Raw genomic sequence first — 25966 nt, 5'->3', positions numbered from 1 at the left:
TTATCTGTGTTTTCTGCTGGGATTGAGGAGGTTCGGAAGGCGGTGGCGATGGAATCGCATGGAGGATCGGTTGGTGAAGGCTGTGGGACAGTGGTGTTTGGTTAGAATAGAAATGCCTTAAGATAGATAACCTGGTTTATTTAAGTCAAGTTGGTATATTATGCTTAAATGTTTTAGAATGCTTTAAGTTGAATCTTGTGATGGATATGAAGCTTAGGATTGCCTTTGGCGTCCCGGGGTCTTATATCCTATATCACTGGGAACTGTTACCATACTGAGAACCTCCGGTTCTCATACCATATTGTTGTTGTATTTTTCAGATGCAGGTCGCAACCCACCTCGGTGAGTTGCTTTGGTTGGTGACAGGAGCGGAGAATCTTGGATCATTTTGGAGTTCTTTTTGGTTTATTTTGTTTATACATCTCTCTTTTTGTATTTTATTTTGCCTAGAGGCATGTATTCGAGAGAACAATACTTGTATAAGCTGTTTTCACTGTATGGTTTTGTGTATCAGTATATGGCTAGCCGGCTTAAACTCCGCGAGTCATGGCTAGTTCTCTATGATATTATATATTTATCTTTTGTTATATCTTGTTTGTTTCTTATGCCTTAAGCTAATAGCTCCGTTAGTACGTTTAAGCTTCGAAATTCTGTTTTTGAGCTATATCTTTCACCGGGCTTCTAGATTATACTATTCTTTCTATATATATATTATGTATGAGTTTAGAACTGTCGTAATCTCTGATTAACCTTGGCTTTACGACGCGAGGTAAGGCTTAGGCTAATTAGGGTGTTACATCGGTGGAGTCCTTGTTTTTGTTTCTTTTGTTTCTTCAAGGCTGGTACTTTTTCCTTTTGCTCGTTTTTTGTTTTGTTTCAATTGCTCTGGATAGTACTTCTGGATAGTACTTGTATTTGCTTTGAATGATGCTTTAAAATATTGTTGTTGATGAAGAATTTTACATTTTCTTTGAAACTGTCGCTACTAAAACCGTTGAAATTGTCGCTGCTTGTTTGCTATGAACTTTGATATAGTTGTGTTGTCCCCAAATGGTGTCAGTTTTGCCTGTTCGAAAGTGATGCCATTTCTATATCTTGAGTTTTTTGTGAAAAATGTTTCAAATTCGTATTTTGTTTCTATTGATGACAACCTGATTTCCTTTGTTTAGTGTCCGAATTCTTTTGTGACGATTTCTTTATTTGTTGTATTTGTAGGTATAACTTTTATGTCTCAATCTATTATTCCCAACATGTCAACCAAAGTTCCGTCTGACTTGACTTGGGTAAATATAACTATCCTTACTCCCGTTCTTATAATTGATAGAGAGTATGCTAAATAATTTCGCAAACATCATAGACTGTGTGTGAATCAGGAGGATGAGGGGAATTATGAGATAGTTGTTGTTGATCCTGAGGAAATGATATGCTTTTCCTGACTTGATAGGTCGGAACGCCCCTTCTTCTATGCCTATGATTGCTTTTTTACTAAACTAGATGTCCATCCCTCTTTTTCCAATTTCGAGATTGATGTCCTTTGGTCTAGTAATATTGCTCCTACCCAACTGCACCTTAATTCTTGGGGCTTTTTAAAGATATACCAACTTTTATGTCGGGAACTTGATGTCCAACCTTCTTTGAAGGTCTTTTTTTATCTCTTTATTCTTACCAAGCCCTTGGTGCAAAATTTCAAACCATAATTTACCAGCAAGTGCACCAGGTCGTACCAAGTAATAACTCACGATGTGTGAGTGTCGATCCCACGAGGATTAACGGACTAAGCAAGCAATGAACAGTTGAGAAAATAGTATGAGAATGGATTTAAAGGTTTCAAAATGTTTAAATGTTCGGATTAATATTCAATATCCACTATCTTGATCATGCAATGATTATGTTTATGGCAAATTCCAGGTGATTAAATTTCTATTCATAGGCAATCCAATCTCCTCTAATCTAACCGACCGTCAATTCCTTGAACATTCAATTACATTGAGGGTTAAGTTTAATTTCCGATTTAGGAGCCACACAACCCTAAGAACCCAAAAGTATAATGCAGTTATATGTCATGTACCACACTAAGTCCAGATAATTAGAAGTTATGAGAAATTAATTTCAAGTTGTAATTCTAATGATATAGTTTTTCCAAGATTCAAATAGAATTCAAGTTGAATTAGAGTTATTTTCCAATAATCACTAATCCTTGGGATGAAGAACAAAACCAATCCTTAAACCATAATCAATGCATTAATCAAGAGTAGAGGAACAAATAATTATCAATCCATTCAAGTAGACAGAGCTCCTAACCTTAACAATGGAGGTTTAGTTGCTCATGGTGTAGAAAATTCTAGCAGAGAAAAATTGTAAAAGTGCGAAATGAAAATTAAGAGCTGAGAAGTTTCTGCGTGAGAGGATTTCAATCCTATTTATACTCTTAGTTAAAATTAATTTAAAACTTAAATAAAACCCTAATGAATCTTTTCTAATTGATTATTTGATTTGAAATCAAAGCATAATTCCTTCCGTTGCTGTGTGCTTCACGCATGGGGACCACTCTAATTCACGTTGTTGGTGATAAATGCCAGTAACTGGGCATTTAGCGCCACCCTCGCAGACTATTCGCACACTTTTCAATGTCTTTGGTGCTAAACGTCGGTGAGTCGGCGTTTAGCGCCCCCATTCCCGAATGCAATTGTGACTTTTAAGGAGTTAGCGCTAAACGTTGGTGACTGGGCATTTAGCGTTGAGGTGGCAGCTATCAATTCTCTTGTTTTCTTCCTTTTGGACTATGCCAAATTCCACCCGAGTGCTACTTGTAATAAACAAAATATAGCACAACTCAAAGTATTATCCAATAGGGAATAAATCACCTAATTCTCTAAGAAGTCAATGGAATACCATCTAAATCGCATAGAAAAGACACTAATAATGCTCACACATCATAACACCAAACTTAAAGTGTTTCTTGTCCTCAAGTAACTTGAACAATGAAAATTAAGAATGAATTTGGTTAGAAGTTAAAGTTCTATTGAAGCTCATACTTACTCTAAGAGTGGGGTCTAGTACATTGTGATCATGAGTGCTTCCTTACTTCTCATGGTTCCTTGAAAACTTAGGAATGTCAATACCTCAAAGGAACTAGAACTCGGATGATGTTATGAAACCTCAATCCCATTAAGTCAGGATTGATCCTTGAACTCTTTTCTTTGAACTTTAGAGAGAATTTTTCTGTTGTCAACTCTAAATGCTCCATCTCAAGACAACTCTTGATAGTGAGCTTTCAATCAGTAATCCCAAACTAGTTGGTTCAAGTTATCGAGTGATAAGGCACTCCTCAGATCTAGGTACTCAAGCCTCTCCTTGACATAGTTGCACCACAAGCATATAACTGAGATCTTAATCCCAAACATTGATGTCCAGAGCCTCTTTGGACTGCTAAATGTCTTGTCTTAAGGTAGCTTGTGTAGCGAATTTTCAAGCGAGGTCTAAGTTGTCGGTTGATAAAGCACCCCTCAGATCTAATCACCCAAGCCGTCGTTGGACAATAAACACCACAAGCACACAATTGGATCTCAACCATTGATGCTCAGAGCTTTGCACTTAGCTTTTTCTTTTTGATCTTTTCATCATTATTTTTCTTTTCTTGCTCTTTCTTTTTCTCTCTTTTTCTTGTTTTTCTTTTCAATTCTTTTGGTTCAAGGATCAACCTTTTTCTCATTTATGGATGTTTTATAATAGTTTTCTAAATTCTTATTCCTCAAGAGTCAACATTCCTCTTGTTTAAGGAACTTCACACATTATTCTCTTAATGCAATTATAATTACAACATATATATACCACCACATGCAATGTAACAAGACAATAGTAAATTAAACTCAACTTTTAATCATAAACACCACTTCTTTTTTTTTTAAATACTTCTTGAGGGCCGTACATGAGATCATTGAAAATAAAGAAGAACATAAACTAAAACGAACTAAAAACTAAAGAAAAGTAGAACTAAAACCCATGCATTAACAATAAATACTAGAAAATAGAAAACGGGGAAATAAAATAAGAAAACAAAAAGGAAAAATAGAATGCAAAGAACTCAACCACCTCAGTCTTGAGGGTGGCCATCTCCCTCCTCAGGCTGTGCTCCATATGGTCATCGCAAGCGCCCTATGTCTTGCCTCACTTGGCAAAACTTGTGGCACAAACTCTCTTGCTTAGCCATAATTTGATGAAGGAGGATGTCGTGGCTATCCTGAGTGACCCTCATCTACTCAAGTGAGAATGTCAGCTGCTGTCAGTACTCCTGAGGTGGAAAGTAGTGCTCTTGAGGCATGAAAGGTGGTGGAGGTGCTTGCTGGCCTTCTTCCTTGGCCTGACCTCCTCTTGGGACCTTTGCATATTCTCGTACTTTCTCCATGGGCTTCTTTGAGATAGGCCACTCAATGAGGATAGAGAAATCATTATCAACATGGACCCCAATAGCCTCACAGAGCCAGTAAATAAGATGAGGTAAGCCCAACTTAGCACGTGTGTTGGTGTTGGAAGTGATATGATAAATCTGTTAGTGAATAACTTCACTTACATCCACCTCGTGTCCTATCATGATACAATGGATCATGACGGTTCTGTCTACAGTGCACTCAGAGCGATTGCTTGTTAGAATGATGGAGCGTTGGATGAACTCCAACCATCCTTTAACAACCGGCTTGAGGTTGAATTTCACTTCCAGAATCATCTTTTTTACTGTGATCTCGAAAAAGTGATCTTCATGTAGCTTGGAGGAGAACCTATTCAAATCATAGTCACCAGATTGTGGTGCCTTTCCTTTTCTCTTCCTTGAGGATGACTCACCTCCCTTTGGTGCCATTGAATACAAATGTCCAAACAAGCAGCGCAATAACACCAAACTTAAAAGTTTACTCGTCCTCTAGCAAAAGAAGGAAGAGTAAAAGGAGGGGGTAGGTTTGGTTTTGGCATGGGGAACAAGAAGGAAGAAGAATAAGGAGAAGGAGTAGGGGTTATGATGGTGGATTTTGAATGGTGGTATGGGATTATACGAAGAACAAAGGAAAGGGGTAGAGGAGAGGGAGGGAATTTTGGGAAAGAGGGAGTTATTGGATTGTAAGAAAGGTGTGAGAAAGAGGAGAGAATTTTGGGAAATTGTGAGTGATGGGATTGGGAAAGGGTATGGAAACGAAGAAGGGAGAGAGGTGTGAAGGTGAAAAAGATTAAAGAATAAGAAGAGATAATAGAGGAGAGAGAGAGGCATGGATTGGATGCTTAGGAAAGGAAGAAAGGAAGAAGAAGGAGAGGGGATATAAATAGTGGTGTGTGGAATAGGGAAGGTGGGAAGGGGTATTTATAGTGGAGGGTGGAAAAAGGTTACGGAATAAGGAGTTATGTTGGGGTAGGTGGGGGATTTGAATTTGATTTGGGTTAGTTATAGGGAAGGGGAGAGAATCATTGGGAAGCAAAGTGATAAGATATAGGAGGAGATTATGGAAAAGTGGAATTTGAGAAGGAATCGTGGGGATTTATGAAAAGATTTAAATTCAAATTGAGGAAGGGAAGGTGCAGCGTTCTCGGCGCTAAACGCCAGGTGTGGGCGTTTAGCGCCACCCCTCCTGAATAAACTTCATCCTTTAACGTGCCCTCGGTGCTAAACGCCATCCTTTGGCATATAGTGCCCAATCTTCTTTTTTTTTTAAGGGACCCTGGCATTGAACGCCTAAGGTTGGCGCTAGACGCCAGGGTGGTAGAGTGTAAAATCCCTAAAATTGATACCCCTGGTGCGAAATGCCTAAAAATGACACTAAATGCTAGGGGTCCAGCAGCCTTCCCCTCCTTTGTATACTCCCCTGGTGTTAGAAGCCTAGAACTGGTGCTAGACGGCAAGGTGACAGTGAATTCTTCTCAACTTTCACACAACTTGGCGCTAAATGCCAAGTCCCAGTGATTAGCGCCCAACTACCAGGATCAAATTCCTACTTCATGGGACTCCCAGCTTCATTCAAAGCACACTTGTTCCTATTTTAATCAAAATGCATGACTCAAACACCATAAAAAATAAGGAAAACTAGGAATTTATGAAAATCAAATGAATAAGAATGCATGGAATAAAACATAACTAAAGGATATTGAAAACATTTACCACCCAACAAGCACTTCTTTAATATCACTAGCTTGACGGTTTATCCCTGCTAAGTAAGCAGGTGAGCAGTTTGCTAGCAATTAATCTCGCCATTAAGATCGTGTTTCACTCTAGCCATAAATAGTAAATCTTCTGCTAGACTTTTCATCTACGATTTCAATATGACCATACAAAGAAATCTTGGTGACTAGAAGTCCTGACCACAAGGATTTCAGCTTCCAGAAAAATAACATGAGAGGAGCCTCTTCTCACTAACAGGCTTGGCATCAAAGTTTAGGAACTTTGTCGTCCATTAAGGTTTATGCTCCAACTCTACAGGCAAGCTAAGTGACAGGTCTTGCCATAGACCAACTAGTATGGAGACATGCCAATAGGAGTCTTGAAAGCTGTTCGGTAAACCTAGAGAGCATCATCAATCTTCCTAGCCTAGTCTTTTCTTGAAGCACTGATGGTCTTTTCTAGAATCTGTTTGAGCTCTTAGTTTGAGACCTCCACCTGTCCACTGGTCTGAGGGTAATACGGGGTGACTACTTTATGTCGGACTATATACTTCTGAAGAAGAAAATCCAGCTGTTTATTTCAGAAGTGGCTTCCCCTATCACTGATCAACATCCTTGAGACACCAAACCTGTTGAAAATATATCTTTGAAAGAAGCTCACCACAATTTTGGTGTCATTGGTGGGTAAAGCCATAGCCTCCACCCACTTGGACACATAGTCCACAACTACTAATATGTAGTTGTCTAAGTATGAGGGAGGAAAGGTCCCATGAAATGGATTTGCACACGTCAAACAACCCAATCTCCAGTATAGTCTATTGTGGCATTTTCTTGTGCTTAGAAAAATTCTCAGCTCTCTGGCACTGGTCACAGTTTCTTATAAGTTCTCTAGCATCATTGAATAGGGTAGGCTAATAAAAACTGCATTAGAGGACTTTTGCTGCAATCCTCTCTCTATCAAAATGGCCACCATACTCAGACCCATGACAATGCCAAAGCACAGCCCTTGTTTCTTCTTCTGGAATGCGCCTACGAATGAGTTCATTTAAGCATATCTTAAACAAATAAGGTTCCTCCCACAAAAAATGCTTGGCATTATGAAGTAACTTCTTAACTTGTTGCTTGGTGAAGTTTATGGAAATGATTCTGCTAGCCTTATAATTTGCAATATCTGCAAACCATGGACTCCAAATATAGCAAAGAGCTGCTAATAAAAAAAGGCTTTATTCACTGGATAGGATTAACTATAATTTCTTTAGGCTCAATCCTAGAAAGGTGGTCAGCTACTTGATTCTCTGTACCTCTCTTATCTCTAATGTCAACATCAAACTCCTGAAAAATGAGTACCCACCTGATTAACCTAGGCTTAACATCCTGTTTAATCAAAAGATACTTCAAAGGAGCATAATCAGTGTAAACAATAACTTTTGAACTAATAATATAGGACCTGAACTTATAAAAAACATATACCACAGCTAATAATTCCTTTTTTGTGGTTGTTTAATTCTTTTGTGTGTCATTTAAGATGCGACTTGCGTAGTAGATGACATGAACAAGCTTGTCTTGCCTCTGCCCCAAAACAGCTCCAATGGCATGATCATTGGCATTACACATCAACTCAAATGGCAAGTCCCAGTTGGGAGGAGTTATGATGGGTGCAGAGACAAGCTTCGCTTTTAGAGTTTCAAAAGCATGCAGACAGTCATCATCAAAACAAAAAGGTACATCTACAACTAAAAAGTTGCTCAGAGGTCTAGCTATTTTTGAAAAATCTTTTATGAACCTCCTATAAAAACCTGCATGACCTAAAAAACTTTGTATTGCCTTACATTAGCCGGTGGTGGTAGTTTTTCAATTACCTCCACCTTGGCTCTATCCACCTATATTCCCTTGCTTGAAATTGGTGCCCAAGAAAAATACCTTCGGTTATCATAAAATGGCATTTTTTCCAATTTAGAACGAGGTTTGTCTCTTTGCACCATTTCAACACTAAGGATAGATGGTGTAAGCAAGAATCAAAAGAATTACCAAACACAGAGAAGTCATCCATAAATACCTCAATAAACCTTTCAACCATGTCAAAAAATATGGAAAGCATGCACCATTGAAAAGTTGCTGGGGCATTGCATAAACTAAATGGCATCCTTCGATAGGCAAATACTCTAAAAGGGCAAGTGAATGCCTTCTTTTCCTAGTCTAGTGGGTCCACCGCAATCTGATTGCATCCGGAATAGCCATTCAAAAAATAGTAAAATGCATGTCCGGCTAGCCTCTCATGCATCTGGTCAATAAAGGGCAGGGGGAGTGGTCCTTCCTAGTAGCAGTGTTAAGCCTCCTATAGTCAATGCACATGCGCCAACTGGTAATGGCTCTTGTAGGAATTAGCCCATTCTTCTCATTTGTAACCAGTTTCACTCCTCCCTTCTTGGGAACAACTTGCACTGGACTTACCCAAGAACTGTCAGAGATAGGGTAAATGATTTCAATTTTCCACAGCTTCATAACCTCCTTCTAAACCACTTCTTTAATTTTAAAGTTGGATTAAGCCACCTTTGTGGCTGCACAACAGGTTTAAAATCCTCTTCAAGCAGAATCTTGTGCATGCACATAGTCGGACTTATCCCTTTTAAATCACCGGTGGTCCAACCAAGGGCCGTTTTGTGCTCTTTCAAAATATGTATTAATGTGTCCTTTTTACCTTTGCTCAGAGAAGAGCTTATAATCACAGGATATGAATCTTTTTCACCCAAAAAAGCATACTTGAAGAGGAATGTAAAGGCTTTAATTCAAGTTTAGGTGGCCCCTTCTCCTCCTCAGACACGTTTGGTGCCCTTTTGGAATGTGTGGGGTTATTAATCTCATCCACATCTCCTTTCAGAGAGGGTCCCAAAACACTTTCAAGTTCCTGTGCCTCCAAGACATCCTGAACCAATGGTTCAATTAAATCAATCTTTATACATCCCTCAGGATCACTAGGATGTTGCAGGGCTCAAACACATTTAGCACGATTTTTTCATCATTGACCGCCAATTTTAATTCACCTTTTTGAACATCAATCAAGGCCCTTCCGGTAGCGAAAAAATGCCTTCCTAAGATAATAAAGGTATTCACATCCTCTTCTATGTCCAATATAACAAAATTCATAGGAAAAATGAAAGTTTCCACCTTCACTAGTAAGTTTTCAACAATTCCAAGTAGGGCACCGACATCATCGCCTAGACCACTGCCTCAGCAAGACCAAGGAGATGATGACAACAACTATCATAATCTGTAGTCATTAGAATTTTTTTGCTTTATTTGATTGTATCTTATTTATTTAACTTTTTATTCTATACATACACTTGATATTTAATAAAATTATTATTTGATTTTTATTATTTAGAATTTGACTACTAATTCTATTCAAAATAAATTTTAAAAATATAAAAAAGTAATTGAATTTATCGAAAAAATTTTCGGTAAATCTTCACGAAATAATATAATGTGGTGCCAAAATTATTGGCGAAAAATTTTCACATGTTAGGCCACCTTCATCGCACAATCCATCATAAAATTCACCGGTAATAATTAATTATCGGCGAGAATTTTACTGCCGACTTATTTTTTACGGTAATAAATTTATCAACTATATTTTCGTTATTTCACCAATAAATCTGGCGGTATTCAACATTTTTTTTGTACTATATATATATATATATATATATATATATATATATATATATATATATATATATATATATATATATATATATTAGTCTTTAAAATATCAAAAATCTAAACTTTCTTTATTTAAAAAATGAGAATAGATATTATTAATTCTATTTTGATATCACTTTTTTCTCTGTAAATTCATACAAACATGCATATAAGAAAAAAATAATGTATAATGTGATATTATCAAATAAAAATGATATTATCATTTATCGAAAAATAGAGATAATAATTAAGAGATCATGTGGAGATGTGAATTGAACCGGAGGTTTAAATGAAAGAGCAAAGGAAAAACAATAAACAGAAAAATAAAAACACACTACAACAATTTTGAGAAGAAAAATAAAAACATATGTGTATATGAGAGAGAGACAGAGAGAGATATTAAATAGTTATTATCAATTAATATGAAACCGTTTAGAGAAAGAAATTATTTTCAATAAGTAATTATTATCTAATAGTCGTCTAAAACTTCGTAGAAAAGAAAATTATTCTTTTTAACTTTAGTCAATTAATGAGGAAAATAAATGAAGAAGAGTAGGACACCTTACTAAAACAACTCAAAGAAAAAAATAATTTTCAATATATTAAGTAGATCGTAATACAACATGTAAAAGTAATTTTGTAATGAAATTCAATTAAATTGATACAAATTTAAACAAAAAAAAAAAAAACGCGTACATATTTGTCACCACTTCAGTTTTTCTGTGATTTTGCAGCGCATATATATTTATTGGAGAATATAAACTTATTAACATAACAAAATTTTTACACAGTATAACAATTTTTGTACATAGTAAAAATTTTATTGGTATAACATAAATATTTTTTATACATAATACAAAAATTTTTATATATAATACATAAATTTTTACTATAAATATATTTTATTAATTGAATAAATTAATTATGATCCTTCAAAAATATATGTACCTTGCATACAAAAAATTGTGATGTGTATAAAAATTTTTTATATTGTGTATTTAAATTTTATATTATATGTATTTTATTGGTTGAATATTAAAACTTTGGATATGTAACTTTTTAAAAATTTTTGTGGTACCTATCAAATGTTTTGTGTTGTGCATTAAATTTTATATATTGTATGTCGAAATTTTTGTGTTGTGTGTATTTTATTAGTTGGCTGTCAATGTTTTAAATATATAGTTCTTTAAAATGTTTTATATTAAATTTTTTGTGTTATGAATCAAAATTTTTATACTATAATTTTTTGAATATATATAAAAGAAGATACGATGATAATAATAATAATAAAAGAAGATGATGATAAAAAAAAGGCGAAGAATAAATCAAATAAACGAAAAAAAAAAAGACACTGTGCAGAAGAAAAAAGAAACATGTAAAAAAAGTTCGAAGACAGAGAAAAAAAAAACGTTATTAAAAACCACGATGACATTATTGAAAAAGAAGATCGCCTTCAATTTTATCCTTTAGATATGATATAAAAGTTCTAATCACTGTATCATTGGCGTGCCATAAGAGGCAAATCCAAATTGCTGAGTTCCATGCTTTCTTTTGCCTCTATATGCATGCAGGTGCCACACACCACTTTTCCCCATAATTAGTTGCTACATATGTTCGTAAGTTCTTCAATGAAATAAATTAATACTTTCTTCAAGCTATATCATAAGGAATTCATGCGCCTCAATGAGTTTTATTACCGTACCCTTCCAATTATTATTAATTTACAATTATTCTGGAAGAGTATATATATATATATATATATATATATATTAATTATCACTATTTAGTTAATAATGCCAATTTTCTATTATGTATATTATTCTCAATAAAAAATTCTTTCTATTATCATAGAAAATAAAATAATAAAAATAAAAATATTTAAAAAATTACACACAAAAAGTGATAATAACAAAGAGAGTAAAATAATAAATAAATTTCTCAAAATTTATATTTTAGATAGATTAGCCTTTAAAAAAAAGTATTAATAAAATTCTATAGGAAAAAGAAATATAGACAAATTAATTTAAAATAACATCTTCTACCTTAATCATAAGGATTGATTTAAAAGTAGTGTGTGATACGTGCTCAAAAATGTATTTTTAGCATTTTAAATGGAAGAATGGTAATAATTTTGTCACGTTTAAAAATTTGAATACTAGAAAAATTATACTATGTCATTCTTGGACATCAAGAAGATCAAGAGTTCGTCTCAAAAATAGTAGCGCAGAAATGATGACATTCATAAGGTCTATTGGGCTAAGTCAGGACAATAAGAGCCCAACTGTATTTTTTAAGTCCAGTAGAAGACACAAATTTTGCAATTATTTTTGAATTTATGTAGTCTCTATTTTAGTTTGTGATACGAAAAATCTGCATCTCTGCAAATTCCATTCGGCAAGTATACCGAATTCGTCGTCAGGTAAAAACTCACCGTAAAGTGGGGTTGAATCCCATAAAGATTGATTGGTTGAGCAACTTTAATCAGAGGAGTGTTCTAGTTGAACTAAACTGAGTTAAATTGAGAATTGCAGAAATTAAATGACGGAAAACGTAAATAGCAAGAAATGTAAATGATAGAAAATTTAAATAGCTGAATGTAAATTGCAAAAAAGTAAATGAGAATGGGGATGATGAACATCAAAGTAAACAACAGACTATAGAGAATGGGAAGATAAGAATGGGGAAGCTCATTGGGTTCAGGAGATCTTGCATTCTCCAGATCAAGTTCATTCTCATCTCTTCCTTAATGCATGCAACTCATTGATCTCTTGGCAATCTTAGGTGATTGAATCCCAATTTCTTGACAATTCAATCTCTCTAACCTTGAACAATTCCCCAATTCTTTGATCTAATTGCTCATGGGAAGAGATGAAGTGCGATAACTGATTATACTACATATCTTTCTAGATCAAAGTATCGGGAGGATTATATGTCACTATATCCGTCCAACCCCCAATCTAGTCCAACATGAGAAAGTATTTCTAGCATGATTTCCTCATTCCTCTTCCAAGGTTCCGAGAAAATTCAAGTATGAACAATTTCTCTTCCGAGACAATTGCTCTATTGGTTGAAGATCGAAAATTTTCAAGCAAATCAAAGAGAATGAAAAGAAGAAGAATAATAAGAATTATGATTGATCCATTGAATTACAACAGAACTTCCTCTCAAATGAAGTGGGGTTTAGTTGATTATGGCTTTGGGAATTGAAATTGAAAATGTAAAGTGCATCTGGAAACAAAACTGATTACAAAGAAGAGTAAATTGAGTGTTTACAATTCTGGATCTCCAAGTCCCATTTTTCTTTCTAGTTCAAAACTATTTCTACATATACTACTTCTCTGATCCTCAGTTGAGTCTGCAAGTATCTGGATGTGGGCCCTTGGCCTTAGTTTAAACAGTTAACAAACTCACTGGACTTTGCTCAGCTTGCTGAAGGAGTTTAAGTGAGGCAGTAGTCACGTTAGTTAGGCCGTTAGTGTGAGTAACGTGATGTGTAAATTACTACCTCGAAGACGTTAGTGATACCACGTTGGTGTCACTAACGTCCCAAAACCCCTTGAATCCACGTTACTACTGGCGTTAGTGGCACTAATGTGGCCACTAACGCCACATCTTAGCCTAAGCCCATGTTAATGCCCACGTTAGTGGCATTAAGGTGGCCACTAACGTAGCCTTCCTTGCCTTTGCTTTAACCCATCGAGGACGTTAGTGGTATCAACGCCACCACTAAAGCCACAAGCTCCCTTCTTCCACGTTAATGGCTCACGTTAGTAGCACTAATGTGGCCTTTAACGTGGCTTATTCTTCTTTTGAGCTCCTCTTCGATCACGTTAGTGGCACTAACGTTGCCACTAACGGTCCTTCTCTTGCCTTGCTCCACGTTAGTGGCACTAACGTGGTTCTTCTCTGCTTCTTCTTACCTGAAATCTATCAAACAATTTGCATCAAAACCTTGCTCTAATAATAAGATAATGCATCCTTCATTACATCATTTAATCTTTGCATTATTCTCATGAAAATGTTTAGAATTCACAATGTTTGATTGAATCAAGACATGAATGCATAACTCATCCAAATGCTTGCTTATTACCTAAGAAAATGCATGAAACTAACCTAAAACATACTCAAAATGGCTTGTGAAACTAGCCAAAATGCCTTGGCATCAGTTTGTTTTGTTGTTAGAGTTTGTTGAAAGATTTGATTTAGTTCTGATTTGCTTAGTAGTATTTTTAGTAATTTTAAATTCAAATCAATATGATCTAATCCAATAAAATTAAATCTGATTTAAATTAAATTATCTTATCTTTTAGAAGATTTAAATTAAGTTGTCTTATTTAAACGAATAAGTTATCTTAACTAATTGGTTTACTTTTAGGCTGATTTCTTAAGAGTTTATTTAAACACTATTTATGACTCATTCTGATTAAGTTTTTTATGAATAAATTTTCTGGTTGTTAATATATATGTTTTTCTATGAGTGATTTGTTGTATATACAGTACATATATATGTATATTGAAAAAGTATGTGGAGCTAATGGAATATATGTACAATACGAATAATAGAGGTTTAGGGAGTATTAGAGATATAATCATTAGTGTTATCTTTTCCCATTAGTGTAAACCTCTGGGATGAGTGGTATCATGGCATATTATTAGAGTTTGAGAACTGAAAGGTCAAGAGTTCAACTTTTGGTGAATTTCAAAATCAGTTTAATGGTTATTATAAGCCATTGTCTTTCTAGCGGGTCATACCAATCGTTTTTAAGATTTTTTGGTTTTGTATTTAAAATTGTCTCTAATATTAAATCTTATTTTAAAATCATCATTCACCTAATTTTTAGACAAAAATATCATAAACCATAAATTTTAAAATTAAAGAAAGAAAAAGATTTGTGTTATTATCAAAAAGGAAGATGATTAAATTGGGGTAATGAGAGTGGGAAAGACAAGAATGTATTTTCATTTGAAAATTAGGAAAATGATGCTTTTAGTACTTGAAAATTAAGAAAATGAAAAAATTCTTTTTTTTTTATCGATTTAATGACGCGATCTTTTTTTATTTTTTAATGTGTTTGATAAATTTCTAATAATAAAATTAAAAATACTAGAAAGATAAAAAAATATTTTTTTAGAAATTACAATTTACATCTTTTTTTTAAGATTTTTTTTAAAAAATATATATTTTTTACATAATAAATTAACAAAAAATATTTTTATTTTATTTTACCCAAACATAATTAATAAACAAAAATTTTTTTATATGAGATATCCAAACATAAAATCACTTTTATTTTTATAAAAGATCTTTTAAATAATATTTAAAATAAGATTTTTTCGAAAAAAGCGCCAAATAAATCCTTAAAATAAGATTGAATATTAAGAATAATTTTAAATATAAATATTTTTAAAAATAATTTTAATTTTTTACTAAAATTATAAAAATTAAAATCATACTTAACCCTAAAAATAATAGTTGTAACAATGTATGGGATAATATTTCAAACTTGTAAAAAGATGATTGAGAACAAGTGAATCGTAGTTTTTTTCTTTTTAAGATTTATAATGATAAAATTTTAATTCAATGAACTGTAATATTTCTTACCAATAGAAATATCAATCGTTTTAGTAATTAACTAATTTAATAGAAGAATCTTGTATCTTTTGCCGTTATATTTACTTTATACAAAAAATCTCCCAAAACCCTAAACCCTAAACCCTAAAAACCCCAAATGCACCCCTTAATTAATTAATACATTTTATGCAACTTTTTAAAAAAAAAAATTGATTAGTTTTAATTTTAAAAGTTAGCGATAGGCTACAAATGTTTTCTCTATGTTTTTAGTTCTCTCTACGTTCCCCTCAAGATACCAAAAGTCAGTTTAGCCTTTAAAAAGGATAAACTGATAAATCTGTCTTCATTCTTCGTTTCTTTTTCTTTTTTCTTTTTCCTTTTTAAACAAAAACAATCAATAAAAAGATAGTAGTAGACACTATTTTAAAATAAGTATGATAAGATTACTAAATGTAAGAATGAGAATTTCTGAAATCTTATTGGACAAAGCATGCAACATTAGTCCAATCTCCATTGCAATTGCAATTCAGATAAGTGGGAACAAGTTTAGTGGGGTTAATCCACGTGTGTATGCTTCCAAGAAGAAACGGTGGCCATGGTATTTGGTATGGCAAATTTTATAGTATTTGTTACTTAATATATAATTTTTGTCTAATTTATTTTTTATAATAAAATTTAAATATTTAAAAATTATGTATTTATGTATTTTTAAATTAAATATTAATTTTTAATTTTTTTTAACAAACTAAGCGTGTCCTTTTAACCATCATAACAAATTAACAATGACCTAATTGGTATATTCTTTTGCATAAGAGCATGAGGATATGGGAACCTTTTTGGTACAAAAGCGAGAAAACAAGTGGGAATGCTTGCTTATCCACCTTATCTCATTCGAAAGGCCATTGTTATCACCGATTGCTCAATTAACAATTATTGTTCTCGTAATCTCTCATTCCTTTATATCCTTAAAAGGATAACTTCCACCATGGATCCACATACAACATAAGTTACTATGGCCGGTATAAAGCACTTGTCAAGACGGATATGGGGATTACTCCTTAATATAAAAGGAACAATGCTATGTGCAATAAAATTTATTATTTAATATTTAATTAATTTTAAATTCTAAAGGTTAATACTTAATACTACAAAAATAAAATATTAATTCAAAATATTAGCTAATGTTAATAAAAGATGTTGTCCCATACCATTTCTCATTGAGCAATGCTAGGGGGCCAGCAACATTTGTGATTGATAGCCATCAACTAGCCATCAATGATGATTTGATGGTGTGAGATTGGTGTGAGATTTCATCCAATGGCTCACCTTTCTCTGCTGGTTATATGCTGGCCAAAATATAATAAAATTGCTGGCCTCCTAAACTTTTCCTTTCTCATTTATTAAATCTCAATGAAATATGAAATTGTCATATAACTTTTGATTCATTATATATAAAAACTTAAATTTATGCATAAAAAATTTTATATGCATAAAATAATTTGACCTTAAAATGATATATAGATATATTTTTGTATCATTTTTAATTTTATTCTTTTAATTTTTTTCTTTTTTTTTGGGTTTTTTTTTCCCTTAAAAAAATAAACTACCACCCTTCACCACAATCTCTCCGGAAAAGTGATTGAGATCCTAGAAGAGGATCAGCCAGACAGCCACTGCTGGTTCGGCAAAGCTATCAGGTGGTGGTAAGATTGGGGTAAGAATTTTATTGATTATTACGACAACTATGATGCGTGTAAAAAAAAAAAAAAAATCAACCACCGGTATTTATATGGAAATACAAAATAACATTAAAAATAAATTAAATAATATATATTTATATACAAATATATACTAATTAATTTGATAACTTATTTTTTATGTACAGATAACATTTTTGTTATTTTATGAACATCAGTTACAATAGAATTAACCACATCAGTATTCTAGGTCTTGTTTCGAATTCCAAATGTGGCTCTCCTAATCTAGCTAGGTGGTGTGTTACCATATTAGTAAACAGATTTTTCCCTATTTAATTTTTGTTTTTTTTTTAAATAATGAACGGATTATAATCTTTTATCCTTGATTTTGAATTTTTGATTATATTATATTTATTGCGTTATGTTTATTATATTGTACTTTTAATTTTTTTTTAAAAAGAATTTCTATTAATTCTCCCTTATATCTACAATTCTACATAGACTGATAGACCCACCTTTTTTGGAACCGAAAAATAAAACCTCGCAGCAGAAATGAGAGAATTTTTCTAACGGAGATGAGATAGGAAATGGGTATCCGCCTCCATATAAGACCCAATGCCATACCCTATAAACTACATAAATATGCACTCTTTTTCTTCTCCACAGTAAAAATTATAGAATGCATCAATGCTCACTTGCTCAGTTAATTCAAATTGTTCAGCATTTACTTTCCACCAGTTCAAGCATCATCAAATGAGGAAAAAAAATTACCCAAAAGAGAAATACCCAAATGTTAATAGAGTAATAGGTGAATAAAGACATGACCAATAACAAAACAATAATCTTAAACAGAAATTAATTTATACTTTAATTTAAGACATCACCGTTATAATGAGCACAATCAACCAGACTATTAATTCCTCCAGAATTGAAACAATTGAAGAGAAATTAATCAAATCCTACTTTATTTAGAAGGCTGACAACATAAAGAACGACACTGTACCGTGCAATAAGCTAATAACTATAATACATTTTCTAGTAGCTAGTCATTATTATGAATTTAAACTGAAGCAGGGTCTTCTGGTTTATCCCGTGCCCTTTAACAAAGCCTTTGGTTTCTTCAATTGGATGAGCATTTTAGCTCCTTTTCAGAGCCATATGTGAGCCTGAACCGCTCATTAAGGTAGTCCCCACTACGAATTGGAGGGAATCTGCACCAAACATTGCCAAATATGCTTATAGCATCTTATTGCGTGTAAAGGTAAAATTTTGAACAAAATGTATGCATACATATGTCGTGAATGTATAGCTTTCTTTAAAGAATCCAATTAACGTTGGAATAATATTTGTCCATTGTCTCTTTTGTGTGGCCATGTTTGTTTGACTTTTAGCCTGTGCAGATTGGTAATGGAAATTGTACCCCACTTTGTAATTTTGGATTTAGTTTTGAGTTTTGATCCACTTTCAATGAAACAGCACTTTCATGCTATCAAAATTAGAATCTATATCTGTACCTCTTTTTCTTTCATCTTGGTTCAGTCTGACTAGTCTCTACTCACTAATTCAAAAGAATCCTACCAATGGAGATTTTAATTAAACCCTTAGACCATCTCTAATAGAGAATTCATCTCAGTTCCTATTTATAATCCACCTGTCATAAAAAGTAACTCCACATAACATCTCTCTCTTCTCCATTAGGAGAAACTAACTTTAGTTTCTGTTGTGGTCCCACTTAATTAATTAATTAAAATTAATATAATTATTTTTTTTTAAATAATATTATTTAAATTTATAAATTCAAAAATAATTCACTATTAAAAGATATTAATATTAAAAAAAATAATATATAACAATAATACACCATATATAATTTGAGATTACATTAATTTATAAAATTACTTAATACAAAAAAAACATAATTAAATTTTATAGTTGACGATAAACATTATGAAATTGCCATATGTGTTCAATTAAATTTTCTTTTAACTATCTATACTGTTGTCTATTTAATTATTATAATTATTAATTAATTTAAACTAATTTATAAAATTACTTAATATAAAAAAATAATTAAACTAATTTGCAAAATTAATTAACATACATATAATAGATATGTAATATATATTTTAATTTATTTATATGTAACATTTTTTAATTCATTTATATGTAATATGGAACAATTATAATATATATGTATACAATACAATTATCATTTTATATATATGTTTTAATTTAATTTTATTTATTGACATACATTCCACGTGTCAAATTTTGGTTGGAGGCTGAGAGTTCCTCTGAGCAGGAACTCTCCTCATCGATCCATGTGAAGGAACTCATTTGGGTTCATCGATCCATGTGAAGGAACTCATTTGGGTTCACACTCCAACGGGCAAAAGTGCCCTTATGTCAGAGGAGGAACTTGGGATAATTACCATTGGAGTTACTCTTAGCAACTCCGATACTGCTCATCCTAAGTTCCTCCTCTGACACAAATATTTGACACGTGGAATGTCTAAAAAATTAAAATATATATGAAATTATCATTGTATTGTATACACATATATTATGACCCTTGCATATTACATATAAATGAAATAAAAAATGTTATATATAAATAAATTAAAATATATATTACATAGATATTATATGTATGTTAATTAATTTTGCAAATTAGTTTAATTATATTTTTTTATATTAAGTAATTTTATAAATTAGTTTAAATTAATTATTATAATAATTAATTATATTACATCATTATATCTCTATTTAATTAATAATTTATATTAATTATTTAAATAATAATTAATAGTAAATTATTTTTGAATTTATAAATTTTAATAATATTATTGTAAAAAAAAACTACATTAATTTTATTTATTTTAATTAATTAATTAATTAAGTGGGGCCATAATAGCGACTAAAGTTAATTCTTCTTAATAGAAAAGAAAGAAATGTTTTGGGTTCTTAACTTTTTATTTTCTGTTTATGACACAAAAACTGATGTGAAGTTATTCTTTATAACAAGTGGGTCATAAATAGAAATTTGGATGAGTTCCCCACTGAAAATGGTTTAAAAAAATGCAGAGAATAATATTGTCCATCACTGAAAATGGTCATAATACGTCATTTTCAAATGTTAAAAGACTATACTTTGTCTCCAGTGATTTTGGTCAGGTCATGGTCAGGGACGAGATTAAGAGTTTATAAATTTGTTAATACCTTGGGGGAGATGATTCACTGCAGCAACTTTCAAAGCATTCAACCACACAATCTGAGGGTGGGTCCAAGAAGAATGCCATCTACAAAATTACATGTTAATCATATTTCATTAGAAATACATAATCAAAATCATGCTAAGTTCTAATTGACTACATGAGCTAATAATAAACACCATTATGATGTAGCCAAATTTATAGGGTATTTGGTAGAAAGAAACAATATCACACAATCTATGACATCAGAAAAATCCGTGTCCAATGTTTTTTCAATAAATAAACGTTGAGTAAAACCTCAAATTGATTCCCTAAACTTTTTTGAAGTGATCACTTTAATCCCTGATATTTGTTTATTAGCTATTAGTCTCTTAATTTTCAAAAATTGTGAGACAAATCAATCTTTTTTGGTAAGTTTTTGATAGTTTGGATTGGGATTAAAATGTCCACTTTGCAAGTTTAGGGATTAATCTATCTAACAATAAAAAATTTAAGAACTAATGACTAATAAACAAAATGAAGGACTAATATGGAATTAATTAATGCATGTCCTATCTCTGATCTCAACTACCCATTTCAATAATATCCATGCAAAAATATTCAGTTTAAAATTCTTCATATCCTTCAGAGAAAGACATGTGGCATACATTGGGCAATTTCATCTAGCATAATGAATCAGGTAGTTCACCGTCCAAAGTTTGAACATTTTTTTGTCACTAGAATTTTTATGTGATCACGCTTTCAACATGGACCCATAACATGGACCCATATAAATAATGTTTGTATGAAAGGAAGTTATGTCATTTATCAGTATCATCATTTGTTACAAGTCAAATAATGGATGTATTCTGTACTAGTCAATTACCCATGCGTAAAACAAGTGTGAATAACACACAACAGTCAACATTTCTAAGGGTCATTTAGAATTGAATTTTGAAAAAAAAAAGTATCTTTTTTAGACTTTTAAAAAAGAATTTTCAAATATTAAAAATTTCTTTTACTTCTAATTTTATTCTAAAATCAAAGTATTGTTGACATTTAGAAAAAACAAATAATTTAATTTTTTTTAAAGATGTATCTAAATATATTTAAAATTTAATAAAGTATTTTTTTTTTTCACTCAAAGAAGCCAATCCAAACAAACACTTAATCCATCCAGGATGGTATAAAGAATAAGTACTCCTTCCATTCCATATTGGCCGTCATTTTCTTTTTCTGGTAGTTGGTACACTCAAAACTCACGATTTATACAAATTGTATCTAGATATTTATGAAATACTAAAAAAATGTAAAAGAGATTGCCAGTGTTGACCAACGGCAGTAAAAGAATATTTATAAATTTAATCAAACCATCATAAGTCATCATTCTAGAATATAAATTAAAGGGCAACAACAAAGTAAGGAAACTGAAGAAGTGATCAGTAAAGTAGTAATTACCGAATAACGCTCCTTTCCGGTTGGAATGACTCTGTGAAGTGTTGACCTACAAGAGTAATATGACAAAAGTTGAGAATAAACATAACAAAATAGCTCCTTTTAAGTTGTTCGATGATGGATTTTACCGGTATATACAATTTGTCCACCTCTCCATCAAGTCCCCAATGTTCACAATAAAGGCCCTGTGGAATGCAAAATTTTAGTGCAAAATAGTCTACAATAGTACAGTCTTTAGATAATATCATTCAGTTTGTTTACCAAAATTTCATATTCATGAACTCACCCTTCTACATGAGACACATCCTCCCAGACTCGAGGTTGCTTGAACTTCTCCTTACAGATCTGAATTACAAGATTTTAAAAATTATAAATTAGGTTAAATTACAATGAGGTCCACCAAGGTTGAGTAGATATTACACATAACACCCCCCATGACTATTAGTACAATGTAACACAAGGCGTCTTTGAAGTTTGGGTAACATTGACCTTGCTAAAGTTTAGGTGACATTGTACCTAACACCAGGAATTTTGTAAACAAATAAGAGGCCAGTGAAAATATGACAAATCAGAGGGAATCATGTGTAATACCTAAACTCGAGGGAGGTCAGTGTAATTTACTCTAAAACTTGTATGATATACCCCCCAATGAATGAACTGTAAGGGAAGGAATCAAAGGAGAGGAAGCTGTTAGTCACAAACTGTAGACGTGGCAGTCCAAAATGTTAGAATTTTTATATTTTATGGGGTCCAATCTTATTAATATGGTAGTAGATAATTATAAAAACACAATGTAATCCATCATTGTTGATGAATTAGAGGAGTCCATTTGGCATAAGATTGAACATTGGCTATGGCTGGAAGTAGGTAGATTATCATTTTTCCACTTACGTGGAATACTGTGACTAAGAACTTCTGCACGGAAGTCGAGAGGAAGACTCAGGATGCATCAGGAATCCAATTAGATTGCAATCAGAATCCTCATACAAGGAGAATAGAATTTTCTGCTTGTAAGGAGTTCAACTCCGTGTCTTCTTTAATGCCTATGACTTGTTGCAATCCTAGATTATTAGGTACACTAAAGGGAAGATGAGAACCTGCAGTCCCGGAACACCGTCGGTCACCAAGAGAGTGATCATGCCATAATCTGAATGAGCAGAGGCACCACATAACTCTTCATATGATCCCAATTCACCTGATGCAATTGGAAGGCATGTAACCAAAGTGAAAATATCACATAGGATATAATTTGTTTGTAAAACACCCCTATAGGGTCAATCATAAAACACTAATAAAACAGCATTAAAAACTCAGAATATGATATAAAACACACTTCAATTAATTGCCACCATAGTTGAAGTTTCTTTGACTCTGGTCTAGCCACAAAGTAGAAATTAACAGTAGAAGGATATATTTTAGAATCAGATAATTTGTTTGGAAACCTTGTCCTAAGGCCCAATGCACAGAACACTAATAGCAAAGCAGAAAGAACTTATTCTAAAATAAAAATACAACCTTCAGTTACCACCAGAAGTGCATTTTCTCTGATCGAGATCTACCAAAAGGAGTATGTGCAACAAATAAAGTTAAAATATACAATATAAAATTCATTGAATACATGGCATTATGTATTTTAAATTGGATTACGCAGAATGGTGCCCATGTTCATGTGCAGAGTAGTTCATCGCATCAAAATCAATACATGAAAACAAGGAATATATGTTCCCACTTCTAAATTCAAAATGCCGTTTTGGCCAGGAAGTAACTATAATATAATATAACAAGTGAAATGAAGTAAAAATCAACATAAAATATAGTATTTGAGGCACTTTTAACAAAGTTAGACATAAATACATGGTATCCCATTAAGGTCAGGGAAATGTTAATAAACCTGGATAATGCAAAAGGCGAAGAAAAGCTGCTGGTTTGTTTAAGGCTGTCTTCTCAAAAAAATCATCATCCAGATTTAGGGACAGAGCAATTAGAGACATCAGCTTTTTCCCAGCTTCCCTGGAGCCGAATAGAAAAAGAGTCAAATTCTAAATCTAAACATCATAACAAGAGAAAGAACCAAAGAAAATGTAAACGTGAATATGAATGCTCACCCATCCTTTCTTCAGTATATACAATAATACCCCACAAAGAAACAAACTCTCACTAAATAAAAAGGCATGAATAAAGTTCTTGATCAAAAGACGTTAGTTTCTTGTTTTTGGTACAAACACTATGTGGAACAAAAGTAGAAACCTAAAAAAAATAGCTATTCAGTTTTCACATTCTTAGGAACAAATATTAAGGTTTCCATTTTATATTTTCCGGAATGTAAAATCTCACAGTTCATATCAAATTAACGGTAACTTACAACAATTTCCATATTAAGGATTCCATTGTAGGTCTCCAATCTGGTAACAGTTCTGGAGTGTCCATAACAGAAAAGGGGAAAACAAAAACAAAACAAAAATCTCATGTTAAGTCGATACAAAATAATAACAGGTGGAGAAGTAAGCGTGTTATCACCCACGAAAAATTCAACCAACACAAATTAACATACTCACTGCCTCACAGGTATATTATAAGGGTAAGTAAATAAGCCACACCTTGAGAAGGCCATTGATTCAGGTTAACACTACTGCTATCTTCCAAATTACCAATGTAATAGCTCTCTTTTGCGTCACCTGCTTAAAAGGAATCATCTTGCTAAAAGTATCCTAAGTGTATTAGTTAAATATAAGTAATGTACCTAAAGAGTGAAGATTGTTCATTTTATAATTAAAAACAATAAAAATAATGGCATTATGTACAATACACACTTCTTTAAATTCATCCACCTTCACTCCCCACTAAACAAATTCCCATTAAATATACCCAAGCTAAAGCTTTCAACCTTTCATGTGTTTAATGCCCAATTTTGGTATATACAAGCGGATATTATTTTGACACCAATATTTTAACAACGCAATCTCTTAATATTTTGTTAATTTAAAAAAATTTCAAACACACAATTAATTAAACAAGGTGCAGAAATGTCGGGTGTGCCAATTGTGTTTTCTTTTTAGCGTCAATAAAAATCTTCCAGCTTTGTGTGTACTGTTCATGAGTACCAACGCCCTTGTTCGCAAAACCCCCCGCCCCCAAAAAAATGAAGAAAATGGAATATTAACCTTTGGACTGTGAAGAGGGATCAAGGTTCTCAGAGTAGAGAGGAGTGTAACCCCTGTATTCCTTGCGTGACAAGCTCAATTTGTAGTTCAATGGAAGCGTGAAGAACTTGGCGCTTTGTTGAAACGCTGAACTCAGAAGCTGGTCGTCTACGCCGTGGTTCACGAGGTAAAAGAATCCATAATCAACGCATGCCTATTCATCACTCATGAAATTCATTATCTTTATCAACGCATGTCAAGTGAGGGATGAAATTAACGGTTACCTGACGAATAGAGTTGCCGGTGGAGACACGATCAGGTGAGGAAAGGTCTACCATAGGGAGCCTCAGCTTCGTCGCCATTACCAATTCTTATTTCTTTCTTTGTTGTTTCAGCAGTGGCGCTTAGTCGCTTACTCACTTCAGTGGGTTTGATTGGGTTGGGTTGAGATCATGAAGAAATTGAAGACGTCAATGTTTTGGCATCCCATTACGCTTTTGTACTTCTATTATGTAGAATTATAGATGTTCGGTGTTCCATAGTAAGACATTACAATTTTTTTTTCAGGAAAAAAATGAGAAAGTACTATTACGAACAAGTTTAAAATTTGGAAGAGTATGAGATAATATTCCATTTGGTGCGTCGACTTGTATGTAAATCTTAATTTAGTTCTTAAAAATTTTAATTGTTTTTATTTAATTCTTAAATTTTGTAAATATAACTTATTTTAATTCTTAAAATAATTTTTAACATTAATGGAATAATATCATAAACACTCAGATATTACATTAAATTTTATAAAATGATGTGGTTTTAGTTTTGACACTCAAATAACCTGAAAAGAAAATAATATTATAAATGGTGTTTATTAAAATTTTACCTAATAAAATAAGTGATAGATGTCGTTTTTGAATTATTTAAATGTCAAAATCAAAACTGCATTATTTTACAAGTTTTAACGTGACATCTGATAGTTTATAACAGTATTCCATTAACATTTTTATACTAAAAATTGTCTTAGAAACTAATATGAGGCACATTTATAAATTAAATTGAGACTCGCGTACAAATTCAAGA

General features: G+C 32.4%; 1 protein-coding gene across 2 annotated transcripts; it reads right to left on the bottom strand.

Moving 5' to 3' along the window:
• Window positions 1-17947: 17947 nt before the first annotated feature.
• On the bottom strand, window positions 17948-25463 carry LOC130941235 (2-oxoglutarate-Fe(II) type oxidoreductase hxnY-like). 2 transcript variants are annotated; one of them, XM_057869657.1, is made up of 11 exons: window positions 25174-25462; window positions 24911-25103; window positions 24347-24424; window positions 24112-24163; window positions 23641-23759; window positions 22847-22944; window positions 22036-22094; window positions 21878-21934; window positions 21753-21798; window positions 20323-20402; window positions 17948-18314 (listed from the first exon to the last, which is right to left on the bottom strand). In XM_057869657.1, the coding sequence occupies exons 1-11, from the start codon at window positions 25249-25251 to the stop codon at window positions 18224-18226; spliced, it is 951 nt and encodes a 316-aa protein (XP_057725640.1). In that variant the 5' UTR covers window positions 25252-25462; the 3' UTR covers window positions 17948-18223. The 2 variants fall into 2 exon arrangements, with proteins under 2 accessions (XP_057725640.1, XP_057725650.1); XM_057869667.1 differs by lacking the exon at window positions 24347-24424 and having other exon boundaries at window positions 25174-25463.
• Window positions 25464-25966: the final 503 nt, after the last annotated feature.

This window comes from Arachis stenosperma, chromosome 1 (assembly GCF_014773155.1).
Source record: "Arachis stenosperma cultivar V10309 chromosome 1, arast.V10309.gnm1.PFL2, whole genome shotgun sequence".
NCBI lineage: Eukaryota > Viridiplantae > Streptophyta > Magnoliopsida > Fabales > Fabaceae > Arachis > Arachis stenosperma.
This window is presented reverse-complemented; position numbering and strand designations above follow the sequence as displayed.